Source organism: Athene noctua, chromosome 1 (genome assembly GCF_965140245.1).
Source record: "Athene noctua chromosome 1, bAthNoc1.hap1.1, whole genome shotgun sequence".
NCBI lineage: Eukaryota > Metazoa > Chordata > Aves > Strigiformes > Strigidae > Athene > Athene noctua.
The window spans coordinates 195981919-195998123 of NC_134037.1; the positions used below are offsets into that span (position 1 = coordinate 195981919).

The 16205-nt window shown below is 35.5% G+C and overlaps 1 protein-coding gene across 2 annotated transcripts in view; it reads left to right on the forward strand.

Annotated features, from left to right (window-relative positions):
- The window catches only part of MRPS9 (mitochondrial ribosomal protein S9), a 33952-nt gene extending 20096 nt beyond the window's left edge, over window positions 1-13856 (forward strand). For both annotated transcript variants that reach the window (XM_074930449.1, XM_074930457.1), the window contains 6 exons: window positions 3818-3900; window positions 6448-6523; window positions 9177-9345; window positions 11111-11219; window positions 12083-12252; window positions 13652-13856. In XM_074930449.1, the coding sequence (XP_074786550.1) occupies window positions 3818-3900; window positions 6448-6523; window positions 9177-9345; window positions 11111-11219; window positions 12083-12252; window positions 13652-13743 (699 nt within the window). In that variant the 3' untranslated portion in view covers window positions 13744-13856. The remainder of the gene's footprint in view (window positions 1-3817; window positions 3901-6447; window positions 6524-9176; window positions 9346-11110; window positions 11220-12082; window positions 12253-13651) is intronic.
- Window positions 13857-16205: the final 2349 nt, after the last annotated feature.

Consider the following 16205-nt stretch of genomic DNA (forward strand, 5'->3'; position numbering starts at 1 on the left):
AGGGAGAAGGACAGTTTATTTTTCTTCTGATACACAAAAGAACATCTATTGCATGAAACACTATTTCGCAAGTGTTTGATAGTGTATCTGATCAGAATTTAACTTAAAAGATTTTCAGAGTAATATATTTAGTAATGTGCAGCTGCTCTTCGTACCATTCCGTCTAGCAAAATAGTAATTTTAAAAAATTGTTCTTGTACTTTTTTAGAAATATCAGAGGTTATAGTTCAGAGGTAATGGTCTAACAATAAAGCATTTTAACTCTTACAAAAACAAACCCTAAAAATCCCCAAAGTATATGCTGAAGTCAAGACCACATAAGCAAAGAAAAATGCAAACTGTGATGTAAAATGTGGGCTCTGCAGCCTATTTTAACCAAAATATTAAAATATTTTTTTCCCATCAAAATCTCTCCTCCTAGGGTACCATTTGCTAATTCTTTCCCTAAATTTTTTATGCAGGGTAGAATAAGAATATTACTTTTTCATTTTAAAAGAGAATCTTTGTAGAGATCTGAAATTTGATCTCTCTATTAGAAATGGAAGCGTTTCAGTACATAACCAATCTTGTGAAATCAGCTATTTTGATTGTGTAATAGCTGAGTTTACAAGGCACACAGATGTGTACATTCATGAATTGGACTATTGAATCCTGAAGTGATTAGTAAAATCTTCACCTGCCAGCTTTGAAAAAGCAAGTGTGTCTTCAGAAGCTTTCTCTAGCTGTTGGGGAGTGAAGATTTGTCAGATAAATTATTGGGCATTACATGTGATTCCTGATTTTGCAAAGGCTCATCCACATACTTCACACGTGAGTGGTTCTTTTAGTCTGTTGACTTCAGCTCTATACAGAGATTAAATACGTGTATTTTTTTAATACTTCAGACCAAAATTTTATTTCATAAGAGATACAAGTCCACTGTCATTGCCAGTAATATGCAGGAAATTAGTGTTTCTTTTACGCTTGGAAGTATTCTAAAATATTACTTTTTAAGGTAATTTGACTTCATGTGTGGTGTAAAGGGTTCTTTGTATGAATGGACATAATTGCTGTCGTTTAACCAAAACAGTTCGAAGCGATCATTTTAATTCTTAGAAGTGCACATTCCTATAACTTAGGCTGTGGAGTGCCAGTGTTCTGTGGGAATACCTAGGGAGGTTCTGCAGGAAAATCTTGCTGTTCCAGATGTTGTAAAGCTTTCTCTGTTGTTGTAACAATGAGTTTCTGAGGCTTAAAAGCTAGTGGGTGAGAACCCATATCTCATTTTATTTGTCTGTGTTTACAAGTAGTTTCTGAATATGATGACAAAGTCCTTAAGTCTTTCTTTAACTTGTGTCATCTTACCTGAAAATACTTGAGTTGCTGTTAAGGAGCAATTCTGACTCCAGTCAGTCTGTCCTAAGTTAAAAACTGTGATTCCTTCCCCCTGCCCTTTTTAAAAAAGCTGTGATATAGTTGTATTTTTGTTGAGCTCCTGGTTCGTGTATTTTTTGCTGACCACTCCGATACATAAATGTATATGCCAGAGTCTAATGAAGATGATGGGTATTTCTGAGGCAGCAGAGTGGAGACTGCTTTTGCCAGGTAGGGAGGTGACGCACTCTGCCCTATGAAGGCAAGAGGTAAGCCAAGAGCCTAGCAGTGAAGTGAAAAGCCTCCTAATACATTTATAATACCTAGTAAAGTAACCCAGTATCTCTTCTGATCATCTAACACCAGAATACTTCCTTCACGCCTGGTTTGACTTTTTCCAAATGCAGAAACTCGTGGAGCTCACGAGCATCGTGAAGCATGTTCAAGCTGAGCTCACCCCAGATAGCTGAGGGTCAGCCACAGCCCTCCTTCCCCTTCCCTCCCTCTGTGGTCCAGAGCAGAAGCTTCCATACTGATTCTTTCTCATATGCAAGTACAGATGCCTAAAAATCGCTTGGTGTCAGGCACACCTCATGCCCTCTAACCCAAACCATGTTTGTGCTTTTAACGTATAGTCAATAATTTTTGCAGCCTAATAGTTCTGAATGGAGCTGTGAAGGTTAGTGTGATGTGACATGAATCTTGCCCAAAGCAGTGCTACTGTATCTTGTTATCTTAGAGATCTACAGATACATTTGTAAGGTTTGGAAATAGTCGAAAATATGATTTATTGTGCTTTTTTTATATAGTGTTTCCTGTGTTTGAAGAATTTTTTTAAGTTGGACAATTTTCCAAGTTCCTATCTGATACACTTATATCTATGAAAAATAAAGGATTTCTGAGAGGCATACTGCTATAATATATGACTTCTTATGCTGCCTCAAAGAAAAGTGGACCATTTTGTTTTTCAGGATTTTACAGTGTGGGGTTATTCCAAAAATACTTTGTTCCACTGTGCTGTTAAAAATGTCACCAGTGACCTGCATCAAAGACTTCAGTGAATTGTCCCTCTTTTAATGCTTTGAGTGCAGCTCAGGTAGCAATCTGTCTTTAGTTCATACACTTCAGGTACAAGTATTTTAATTCTATATGTGTAGGTGTATTTTTATATTAGTGGATAAATCAGCTTAACAGTAGGTGTTTAAGCAAGGGAGTTTCGTCTTTGGTTTTTCTTCTGAAATGTAAACTGTTGCAGAGATTTCACTGCATTGTGTTACAAATCCCAGTATTAAGAACTAGTGTTTCATTGGTTAATTTCTGACAATACAGAGCTGTCTCACATTTCTTGTTTTACTGTTTTTTGTAATTCAAGGAAAAAAAACCCAACCAACCATTGTTCCTTGTGCCCACTAATTTTTACATTGTAGTTTCTCTCTAGTATGTACTAAAACTCATTATATTAGTAAAGTATATGACAGTGATTATAAGCTTTCCATTTTCACTCATTAATGGGGGTAAATTATTTGGCATAGAAGTACTTTGCTGTAATACAATAATCCTGTTTTGTTTCAATATAATTTATAATTATTTCGGCAAATACCCCTATTTAATTTGTGATTTGAATCACTGTCATAATTCAGAGTATTAGATTTTATATGTGAGAACCAAATAGTCTCTGAAAGTTTCTGAACTAAAAAAACCCTGAAAATACTTTATTAAAAGCATGTTTCTTCTGTAATATTTTTAGTGTGACTTTTTGGAATATGTTTTCCTTTTGTTGTTCTGAAGTGGTAAATCACTGTCATGGCATTGTTTGAAAATAATATCATAGCTAAGAATTTTGAGAAAAAGTTTTTTAAAAATGCTGAAAATTTAGAGTAAATATATCTAATGTTTGAAAGAACAGCATTTCTGATTTTGGTAAACGTATAATCTTGTGTGTCCCTACAGACATGCCCAGATAAGAGGGAGGTCTGTCTGATACAGCCCACCAATGAAGCTGACACTCTAAATGCACAAAAATCTAACTAAATGAAATTATTAACAATCTTAAACCTTGTCAGTGTTTTAAGGAAGTCAAACTAAAATGTGGATGCACTGATGAAATTTGTGCAGTATGTTTTAGAGTTACATCCATTATACAAATATACTTGCCTTTCTGTGTATGGGTGAGAATTTTTTTTTACAAGCATATGTAAGAAGGCAACAAACACTGAAAAAAGGAGTAGAATTCAAAATTAATTACTTTGAACTGTATATGAAAATACTATATAGACTGTATAAATGTTTGTTGGTTTAGATTTAACTTGCTATAGTTTGGGGTTTTTTTAATTGTCAGAGCTCTGTTTTCTGACCTCTGCATTTTAAGTGTTTGGAGAGTAAAACCACATATGTGTTTTAAATAACAAAATTTAAATACTGAATGGAAAAATGCATTTAAATACTTTTCCCATATACATTTTAGGAAACATATGAAAAATTGCTGAATGCTCAGAAATATCAAGACCAACTGACAGCTCAAGACCTTCCTCCTCAGAAGGAAGAAAGGTAAGCTTCTAGTTAGAATTAGTATTGATAGTATTTTTCTTAAAAATACTTCAATGTGTTGTTTTGGCATTACTTGTAGTTCCTCAGCCTACCTGCCTTTTATTCCACAACATGTTTTCAGACCTTTTCCCTGTTCCTTATCTAATATTTATACGGTGATTTCAGGTTGAAAAGTCTTACCTGTAATATGTTTGCGTGGAGTGCTCGCTTCTTTCTGCTAAAATAGGGAACCCCCACCTGTTTCTCTTGATCTTTAATCTCTCCCTGCTCTTTTCAATATTCTCTCCTGTTATAAAAGTTCTAAGTGTGATTTTAAAATAAGTAGAGAATATCCAGGATTCTATGTTTCTGTATATGAAGTTTTCTAATTGTTTCTTTATTAAAGGTTTTGAAAAAGGAGGTAAACTCTATAAGGAAACAAGGCCTTTTAAAATACAAAATAAGTTGCTTATCTGTTGGAAAAATCCTAAGGCCTAAAGCTGAGCTCTTTGATAGTTCATTACAGTTATTTGTTTGAATATCACTGTTATTAGTGGTTGAATTTAGCTCTTTTTCCTCTTTAACTTCTCTGGTATGCACAGCAAACTTCAGCTAGTTAGCAGCCACTGGACAGGAAAGATACATGTCAACCAGAAGAAGCTATGGGAGATGCTAGAGTTAGTTTCTTAGTGCATACTGTCAGGATTGTCTTTGAGATGGATGTATGCTTTAGGAACTGTTGGCTTCTCTTAGGCTGTTTTCTTGATTTTCTATTTTGAGTTTTTTTGTAAGGATTTTATGAGATATTAAAATAATAAGCAGATCTTTAAAAGAAATGGATACAGCTAGGAGGTTTTGATTTTGGCATTTACTGCTTTTCTATATAGTTACTTTTTCACTGTCCAAGTTGTTGTTATCTTTGTTCTTGCTGTGTATTTTCTAGCCAGATTTATGTGCTGTTCCAGTTGCACAATCATGCTGGTTTGTCATTTCTTAATTTTGGCCATTTGTTATTTATGTTAGGAAGAGAAAGGATTAATTTGTTGAGATTATTTCCATTTCTTAAATAACACAAGTTCATGTTTCTTCATGATATAAATAGTGTCCTATGACCCACAGAATGTTTTATCATAGATTCGTGTTAGCTTCTGAGCAGACAAGAGAACAAATGAATTTAGTTTCTATGTGTATGCTGCTGAAAAATAACCTGACTTCTTACAGACCTCAGCCAGTGGATTTACTGATGTGAAAAATGACCTAAAGCTAGTCAGAGTTGAAAGGTTTTTTTCCCTGTTAGGTCTGTAAAAGCTCAAAGAATTTAAAGGATTTTTGAGACTTATTTTCCACCCTGGATATGGTACTTCCTCTGAGATTAGCCTGGGTAATTTATCTCTGAAGTGTAGGTAGAGGGTGGGTGGGAATGGCTGATTTTTTTTTTTTTTCTTTTTAATCCCAGAAAATAATACATTGTGGACGCATTCTGTAATGTTACCTGTAGGGTTAGGACCTGATCTTGAACTGGTTTAAGTTTATAGCTTTTCACGTGTAAAAAAATTTCATTGACTTCACTGGAAGTAGCAATATGTAAATGTAAGTATATACTCAGGATGTCAGGATTGGAAGCTTTTTAAAATTACTGTTAAAACCAGCATTCTTTCTAAATAAATGTTTCTTATGCCCTGACTCAGAAAAGCATTAAAATAAATACTTAAGAAGAAGTACTACTTAAAATCACCTTCTGAAGGAGTGCTTTTCTGAATCACAGCTTCCTTAATGCTGCTGAAAACATTAAGATTGTTTCTAAAAAACCTGAAGAGGTAAGAAACTAGTTACAGTTCTGGCTTAAATTTACCTGATAATGTTGGCATGTATATTTATGGTAGCAATCTGTTTAGTTGGTCACTTCATATCATACATATTTCACAGAAATTTATTTCAAGTGTTATTTTTTCTGTGTGTTAGCATCTCTGTATGAGTCTGTCTTAGAAAATTCTACATTTGCTATAATCAGTTCAGTTTCTGTGCTAAGCAAGTCAAGATTACACAGTATATAGAATAGTGTGTCATTGCTGCATTAGTGCTTTCACTATGCTTACTGCTAGTGGGGTTTTTTGTATTGATCAGAAAAGTAAAGACCAGAGGCAAAATTCTGTTACTTTAGAGTTTGATTTTAGTGTTCTGCTTTTGATTTTGTTCTTTGCTGCTTGTAAACCAAATTCTTCTTAGCAGCAGGCTTTTAAAACTAAGTCTTAAGGTGTGAGGAAGATCACTTACTATTACAGTATTACTCTAGCTCAATCCTGGACTTCAATAATATGAATAATGCATAACTGATACACATAATTTTCATGTGGTTAATTCAGTACATGAAGTTACCATCCCTTTCAAAAGACAGATCTTTAAAAATCAACATAGTCCTTCTCATGTTTACTATAAGAATATGATCTGTATTCATTTGTAATGGAAAATGTATTTCTGAACAAAGACTGACTGTATGTGTGGTCCTTTGTGATGTAACTCTAATTGCATGGTTAATTAAAGGGAGAATATATGTGATATTTTAAACAGAAACCTGGCTGGCAGCAGATGGCTGACTAAGATTGAATTGGAAGAAATGTTGTTAGAAAAACTGTCAGATGATGATGTAAGTAATTAATCTTTCTAATCTTAAGGAGGCTTGTGTCTTAAAAATATGGACTCTGGGTGCATTTTTGGATACTGAAGAGGTACTATGTAGAAGCAGGTGCTCTTCAAAAGAATTTTTGTCCTTCTCATAAAGTCTATATATGCTCACAGTACTGTCACATTCATGTCTTGAACAGTGATTTGTGTTGCTGTTTTTACCTATCATGGTACAGAACTATTAAGGGTTTTCCACTGTTACTAACATAGTTTAGTTTTTCTCCTGGTAATGTTGTGAGGCCTAGACCACTTGTTTCTTGTTATCTAATTATGTACTCACAAATGGAGTAGATAATACATAATAATAATATATATAAAAAATAATATATCACTTTATAATAGAAATAAAGTAATTTGTTCAAGTTATGGATGAAAAACAGACAGGGCTAGAACCTCTGTTGCTTATTGTAGAGAAAAGGTAAATGTTCAAGATGGGAAACACGATAGATTTATGTAATAGTGAACCTGCACAGAGTTTGTCATTAATCCTAAGAAGGACATGATAATGATAGAAAAATCACAGAGAAGGCTGATCAGAAATAAGGAGTCCTTTTTCTTAGTGATTGGCTACAGAATCAAATATCAGAAACAAGATACAAAGCTACATAGATCTGTGGTCTGATGCAGATAGCTCTTGTTATATTCTCCTTTATATGAATATGGTGGGAGAGAGGAGGGGTTTGCAGTTTTCCCAGTATCTACAAACTGTATCACTCTCTAGATTTGGAGTCCTTTCCACATTATCTCTGGGAATAAGGCTATTCGTCCTGATAGTCATACACTTTTTTCTCACTCAGCTTTTTCCTTCAGTCCCCTAAATAGAATTAGATTTTTGTATAGCAGATTCAGTCTGTGTCCAGCTTTAGTTTTCTTTTGGAAGTTTAAGCTTGAATATGGTAGTACCAGAGAGTATAACACTATTTGTCTGTGCATCTTAAGTCTTTTCTCAGCTAGAAACAGTGTTCTTCAATCTCTTCTGTCCTGCAGACATCATCAATGCAAAAATAGCATAGCAGCAGCAAACATGCCCTTTGCTCACTTGTCAATCCAGAACAGTAACATATGATGGCTTCCTTGTCTGTGGGCAATGTGAAAAGGTCTTGAGTAGATTGTGGTCTGTAAGCATAAGTCAGATATCACTGTTGCAAATTCTCCATCGTGGAATAACCAGGAGACTTCCTCTATCTTGCTCACAGTAGAAGCAGTTATGACTTCAGTGTTTTCAGTAGCTCCTGCATTTGGAATGGCTGTTTTTCCTCTGTGTGTTCTTCACTGCTTGATTTTTGTACACTCTACCTCTGTAAAAGTAGACTGCAGTATACTAAAAAAAACATACCACACACCAAAACCTTTTACAATACTGGCCTCTCGCATGTAAAACCACAAAGCCTCAGCCTATAGGAACAAACATTGTTAAATGTGTTTGAAATGTCTTCGTATAAGATACCAGTCTTACCAGCTCAGGTTCTTATATTTTGTCATTGCAACAAAATTTTCTGCAGTGTTTGTATTATTAAACAAAATCAGAACTATCGATATTTTTTTTTCCTTTGCACTCTGCAAAGCTTTCTTTAGCCTCTATCATTTTAAAATGTTTGTATTTTTTATATTTCTGCTCTACAAAGGCTTTAGCACAGGTCTGTGTCACATCGTTAGATAGAAGAAGCTTTATAAGTGATATCGGAGTTCCAGGGGCTATTGCTAGGTTACAGGAAAAGTATTGCTTTTGTTCAGAAGACCCTGGTAACAGAGAAGAAAAAATACTTTTAATAACAGTCTGTAAGTAAAGAAAACTTAAAAAATGAGGTTGTGATATCTATATGAAAAATACATTTTAGGTTATAGCATACCTTTATATCCAGTGACCAGCTGTCTAGTGCTCCTGACAGTAAGACTTCAGGACATCCCAGCTTTTAGCACAAATGGGTTAACACAGTGGTGTTTACTCTTTAATCACATGTTGAAGAACTTTGGAGGAGGGTGTTAGGGGGAGGGAGAACCACATAGTAGCAGAGGATAATTTATTTCAAGAGGTTGCCCTTTAAGTCAAGTGTCTCTTGAATTTTTAAATAGCTTGATTGTTCAGTTTTGAAGGAAATCATAAACATTAAAGTAACTCAGCTTGAATAGCCAGAGATACATAGATAGGTATTTCCTGTATATATTATGGAATATAATCATTTAAGAGGATCAGTTTAGTGAAATAAAATTATTTCCAAGTCAGTGAACATGCTGACTTACTGAAAGAAGTGAAAATCATTTCCTTTTGGCGTTTTAATAAAACAATAAAAGAATGAAGACACGCCTCCTCCATGTTTTCTTTTTAAAAGTGAGATGAACTTCAATTCTAATACAATAATGCTGTATTACAAAGGGATTGATTATGCTTTGAATTAAAGTTTCATTGTTGCCTGAAGAAAGAACTAGGTATCTTTAGTCACACAGAAAATGATGCATCTTCATGCTGTTCTTAAATCAGCATGTAGGTGCAAAAGTGTCAACTTGTCAGAAATCATCAATAAAAGTGAAGTAGGACAGATCAATTACATAAAAATAGAAAGTTTTAGCAAATGCAATTACACTTGCATCCTTTAATGAAGTCTTGTTGTCTACAGTATTCAAGATTTATTCGGCTCTTAGAAAAATTGATGACGTTGCCATGTGGTGACATCGAGGAGAAGTATATACAAAAGTTTTCCAAAGAAGTTCCTGTGCAGTCAGAAAAGGCAGTTATTGAGCCCTTGAAGTATGATGAACAAGGAGTGGCCTTCAGCACCAGTGAAGGTACTAATTTCAAGTTAGTTGCACAATTTTTTCCTCTTCACACTGCTTTCTTTAGTATATATGACACTGCTGAATGCATCACTACTTCATTTTATATGCTTATTTGTATATTGCATATATAATTGTTACTTGTGTTATGGCATACTAAGTTATGACATGGCCTGGTAACAAAGTGGAAGCTTTTAGCACAGAGTCTAGCCATTGTTAGTTTTTATCTGTATTTCTATAAAGTAGTACCTCTGTCAAGCGGACCCTGTTGTGCTACATGTTGTAGGTTACAAAAGGACTTTCATCGCTGACAGGGGTTGACTGTTGAACATAAAGGGCATGGGGACTGGGGGAGCACAAACAGATACAGAAAATTCCATGAGTGTAACAGTGTTGTTGCTTAGTATAAAAGTGGCACACATAGACCACTACGTAACCTTTATCATGGCTTTTGTAGGCAGTCCAGCAAAGGAGAATTTTGAAGATGCAAAGAATAAATAGCAAGGCATTTGGATTTTTACAAAGAGCCTAGGAAAATGCAAAGAGGGAATTACTAAATTTTTTTAAACAAGTGGATGAACCACAGCTAGTATTATGGGATAGAGATGGGAATGTCATTGGTACTGAGACAGAGAGGATATTAGAGAAAAGCCATGAAGGTCTCTGTCTTTAGAACGCAGGCTGCTTGTTTTTTCAGTGATGGGACATGTAGTAGAAGAATGATATGAATGATTGCCTGGAAAAAATAATGTAGCAACAACACGTATAGGAAAGCCTGAACTTTCTAGACAAAGCATATGTGCGCACACACACTCCATATCTATGCTGTACATTTAAGAGGAATCTTTGTCAGATGATGTGTGTTCTTAAGTAGCAGGCAGCAGATGATAAGAACAAAGGTTGCAGAGAATTTGAGGGGCAGAATGGCTAGAGAGCTCTCTTCTAGCTGGGTTGCCTTCAAGATGATGTGGCAACAAGGAGCTGTAAGAGTGCCAAACTGGGATTTAATCCACACTGGTTTTCAATAGTGTCTTAAGAACAGTAGTTATTGAAGATTGATAAACATACAACCCGTGTTATTTAAGAAAAGCCATCAGATTTTCACAGGTCAAGAACTGTCTTGTTTGTGACCCATCACCCCCCTAAATTAAGAAAAACGGCTAATTTGTTTCATAGTTTTTATCAGAATGACTGCTTCCTTTGTGCTACAGAAGATTGGTTTTAGGCTTTAGCACAGAGAGTTTGTCATGGTTTAACTTGAAGCTAATACACTTAGAGAACTGCAAGTAGTAATTTCTGAGGAAACTATGCTAAATGATGCATAGGCCTTGTTTATAGCAGTTTAATTAGTGTTAACCTTTTCCATGGAATAGTCTTAAACTTCTGTACCTTTGTATGATTTTATAAAGTATTTTGATATTACTAGAAATTGTACTTATGGTAAACATAGGCGTTCAGCAAACTTAATTTTCGTATACTGTGATATCACCAGGTCAAGAAAGTGTCCTGACGTACTGTTGTTGGGGGTAGAGTGTTACCTTGTCATCCTCCCCCTGACCGTGACACTGATTAAAATATATTGAAAGGTAGTTATTCGTTGTTTGTATTTATTTCCTTGTCTTACTTTTTTTGTTGTTGTTACCTCAGCCTCCAAAAAGAAACAGCTGATACTGTATGAAAGTGTTGAGATTTGCTTAACTTCTTGGGCACATGAAGTTCTGTAGAATATAGAATATACCAATAACAGATTGATTTCAATTCCTTTAATTTATTTAAGGTACAAGAAAAACCTCAAGAGCTACTGTGGTAGTTTATGACAATGGGACTGGAAAAATTACAGTGAATGGAATAGATGTTTTACATTACTTCCCAGTGCTTCAGGACAGGTGAGAGCACTGTGAAATGCTTTATTCTTCCTGTACTTAAATTACTCCAGCAACAGTCATGCCATGGAATTACATTTTGGTGCTGTGTTCCACAGTTGATCCTACGTTCTTATTTCTGTATAGCTATAAGTTTTAGGAAAATTGGTCTTTTCTTCCTAGTTTTCAGGAGTCAGTAGTATAAGAACTGGTAAGTAAACCTTGCTCTGTTTCTCATCTTTCCCTTTCTGAAGAATCAAGAGCACAGGCTATTTGGATAGTTCAAATTTTGGTCCTCTTAGAAAGGGCTTGCAGTTTATTTTAAAAATAAATAATAAACAGTATCTTTAAGTGTTTTTTGAGAGATTTGCAAATTGTTTGCATGTGTTATTAATCTGACATACAGTAACATAGTGGAAGCAAACAAGGTGAGACACGTCATGTAAAGTTTCAGATTTTAGAGGATGTGCACAGTCTGATATAGAGAAGATTTCTCATAAGGCCAACATAAGGTTTCCATCCTTTATGTGGTTTTTATTTTATTATGTGGTTTCTGAGCTCAAGAATAGAGTGAGAGATTGCTCAGTTTGCATATCCAGAGCTGACAGATCTTGGCATCTGTACGTAATTAGTGAAACAAAAGTATTTGTAAAACTGATCTTAAAATACTTACCGCTGGTAGTTTGAATATGCTCCTAGCTGCTTATCTCCCATTGATACAGTCAATATCAGTAGGAAATTAAGCTTCTCAATGTCTTTCTGGATCTCTGCCTGAAAGTTAACTATGTTTTTGTATATACTATGGTAAGAAGTGTACACAGCATGTAACTTTATATACATGTATATATTTAATTTTTATTGTTTGGTGGTTTGTTTTTTTTTTTTAGAGAACAGTTGTTGTTCCCTTTCCAGTTCCTTGACAGAGTTGGAAAACATGATATGGTTTGCACAGTCTCTGGTGGAGGAAGATCTTCACAGGCTGGAGCAATACGTTTAGCCTCTGCAAAAGCCTTAAGGAGTTTTGTGACAGAAAAGGAGACGGAATTCATGAGGCAAGGTAGGAATAGAAAATATTTCAAATCTTGAAAATATTTCAATGTTTCTTAATGTGTTTCTGGTAATTAACAGAAATAATATAAGGATCATTTAAGGATCAGATAGTGTAAGTTTCAGTAAATAATCCCAGTGAAACCTCGTATACTGTATGAAGGGGATCTGCATTTATTTATAAATTGCTTTCACTTGTTTCCTAGCATCCTTTGTGTATGTTTTGGATGACTTCTTGAGCATTTTTCCATCTGTTCATAACCTCTTAGGTCTATTAACCAGCTTATATTGCCTCAACATGGAATCACAAAACATGAATGTGTATTCATTAACAAATAAATCTGGATCAGGCATTAGTGAGCTGTAAGGTACTAAGATTTTACTTTGTTTTACTTGGTTAGTTGCATCTTGTTCATGTTTAAAGAAGTTTTATTTTTGAACATAAACACTAGAGGGTTAGCTTTGAAGGGATGGTAATGAGCATAAACATATTGCATGCAACTAGCCAGGCTGGAGGAGCTTCTTTCTTTCTTGCTTTATTTAGAGTTTACAAGTTACCTAGAATAAGATCAAACTTATTTGGATAATTGCTGTATTTGATGCTTCTCAATGATCAGTTGCCATACTGTTTCAGCAAATGCAGACTTATGAACAGTGAGCTTTTAACTGCTCTTTCTGCACAAGGAGGAAGAATAACCTCATGTATTACTGGCAGAACAGCTATGATTTTTTCACGTTATTGCCATCCATGGAAGTAAAGTTGTCTTCATGCTAGTATCTTTGCAACAAGTTTCTTTGCTAGCTTTTTGGTACTGACAAGTATGACTTGCTAGGAATACCCTTGTAAACTGACACTTTAGTGAGCTGGATATCTGTAATGAGATCAGCATAATTCTGACCGTGTTTTGGACATTGCCAAATATACTTTGGAAACAGTAAGTGTACTCAAAAGCAGCGGTCTCCAAAGTGTGTGCGGGGGGTGCTCTGGTGTTGTGTGAGATGATGCATTGGGGTACAGGTAAAAATCTTAGAATTTCAGTAGCGTATATAATTCATAAATGAATAAATACATATGTATTGGGGGTGCATGTTCAAAAATATTTCACTGATAGAAGTGCACGATCAAAAAAGTTTGGAGACTGCTGCTTTAAAGTCTTAAGCAATACGGATATAAAACAACATGGGATTTTTTAGTGCTTTGTAAAGGAAAACGTGAAGAAAGTTCAATTACTAAAGTTAAAATGTTAGAGGATCTGATTAAATTCTTTTCAGTGTGTTTTAAACTGAACCCTTATCCTTCTAGGTGTTACAACTCGTATGCAAAGTTATTGACTGTCTTGAATGCCATGCATGTAGTGTGTCTGTAATATTAACTAATAACAGTGAATGGATGCTTTTGTGTTTTGTAGCTGGATTACTAACAGTTGACCCACGTGTGAAGGAACGAAAAAAGCCTGGTCAAGAGGGAGCCAGACGGAAATTCACCTGGAAAAAGCGATAAGTCTTGAGTATTTAAAGAACAACAGAATGCTACCAGAATTTCAAAGCATACTGATTTATGATTTGAAACTCTTGTATAAATATATTTAGTAATAAAGACTTTTTCCATTATAACCACTGTTTTCTCTGTTTAAAAAGCAGCAAAAAACTTTGTATTTATTAAAAATTGTGGAAAATTGCAATGTGATTTGCCAAAATGCTAAATCTAAAATAGTAGCTTGAGTGCCAGCTTTGCATCTTAGCTCCACTGAAGTCGGTAATGATTTATGAAACAGTTGGTGGATTATAACTTCTAAAAATCAGTCTGTTTAGTGACTTGACTATCTAAATTCTGGAATTAGGCAGCTCCTAATTAGGTATTTGGACAGTTTTGACATGCCTCCCTTTCTGCCTCACAGGTGTCTGAAGATAAGTGACAACTTCCCACCTAAACTATGGTGGAGTTGAGAAACTAGTGAGAGTGGTACTGACAATTGAGAGGATGTTGAGAGGAACAGTCACAGAAGATAACCTCTGCCTGTGGAATCAGTTGTCTCCAGGATGCCTCCCTGGGTTAAGTAGGGAGTGATTCAGAGCACCTAAATTTAGGTACTTGCTCTGAATCACCCTCTGGAGGAGTCAGTTTTTCTTCTCTCAAATGCAGAAAGAGCTGGAGGGATTAGGCTGAAGTTAATCTTTTAGAATACTCCACCCCTTAAATCTCAAGGGGCTCGATCAAGGAAGCGTGTTCCGAATATGGCTAATGCACAAAGATAGCATTGGACTCTTTGCCAAATACAGTCATAACTTTTCTTTTTTAAAATCAGAAGCAGGAGGTGATGACAGTGCTGCCCACCTCCTGTCTATAATTGTAGCCTTCCAAAATAGATTAGTGGTTACAGCACTCAACCAAAAGCGCAAGGTTTTGGTTTATTGCCAACTTCCTTCCTGGGACAGAGGTCAGATACATAGAGCTTCCAGTGAAAAGCATATCCTTCATCTTTCCATAGGAACTGGCAAAAATTAGTATAAGGTTCATCTCACCATGAGAAAGCAGAAAAGCAGTTTTCAACTCAGTAATTTTAACAACAGGACACCTTCCAAATTTCTTTCAGTATAGAAGGCTTCAGTACTTGGAATTCTTCCTCCCCAGCCAGATACCTAGCCAGGTGCTAGAGTACCTGCCCTGCTGCTTATTTGCTGTAGATTATACCAAAAATATTACACCTCAGAGGTAACAAAACGTGCTAGCAGGTCACTGCAGGTGATAAACAACAAGTGATCTCTATGGGCCATTATTTTCCTGAGCACCATTCAAGAGGGGGCAGAACATAAATAGACCTCTTGAACTGAGTAAAACAAAGAAGGTCAGAAATGGTATGCATCCTTGACTGATGTGCTTCTGATTTCTTAATCCCCAAAGACACTCTGTTCTTCTTTTTAACTCTTTTTTCACTATAATATTCAGTAAACTTGGGCAAGATTTCTTATTGCTGAGGTGGTTTGTCTTAATCAAAATATATGACAGCTACCTGAACGGAGGTTGTAGTGAGGTGGATGTTGGTCGCTTCTCCCAGGTAGCAAGTGATAGGATGAGAAGAAACAGCCTCAGGTTGTTCTGGGGGAGGTTTAGATTGGATATTCGTAAAAATTTCTTCACTGGAAGGGATTGTCAAGCCCTGGAACAGGCTGCCCAGGGAAGTGGTTGAGTCACCATCCTCAGAGGTATTTAAAAAACTTGTAGAAGTGGTGCTTAGGGACGTGTTTTAGTGGTGGACTTCGCAGTGTTAGGTTTATGGTTGGACTCAATGATCTTAAAGGGTGTTTTTCCAGCCTAAATGATTCTGTGGTTCTGTGGCTTGTTAAGTTGTATTCAACAGCTGAGGCAATTCACCTAACTCTTTGAAAAATGGAGTTACATGAGACATGTTTTACACTAAGGCAAATACAAAATGGCTTAATTAGCATTTTTGCTAATGTAACTCTGAATTTTTTGTGTGTAGTAAAATAACTCTTAGGCTTCAGTAGAAGCTGTGACTTGCAATAGAAGTGTTCAGTAAATACCCGTGCTGGAACAGGTATGTACCTAAAGGCTCTTTCGATATGCTTCAATAACAAAACATACATAAGCACATGAACTTAAATGAAGGTGCTAGTTGAAGAAGATATAGGAGGAGATTAAATAGTAGAATTTTTATCTTAACACAAAATTGTTGTTTGACAATATTTATTTTCCTACCTCATTATTAGGCAGTAAAGCTGTAAGAGTGCAACAGCATTATCAGTACTTGCAACGTACAAAGTTTTTTATCATGTTTTAAAGGATTTCTTAACTTTTTAGCTTCCAAAAAAAGTATGGGGACAGCCTTTGGTGTTTAGACCCAGCAAAAATTTTAGATACAGTAAAGCTTTAGAATTTAGAAAACTTTTTAGGGGAGTCCCTGGAAATACTAATGTTGTGCAACCAGGTCACTTGCTTCCTAA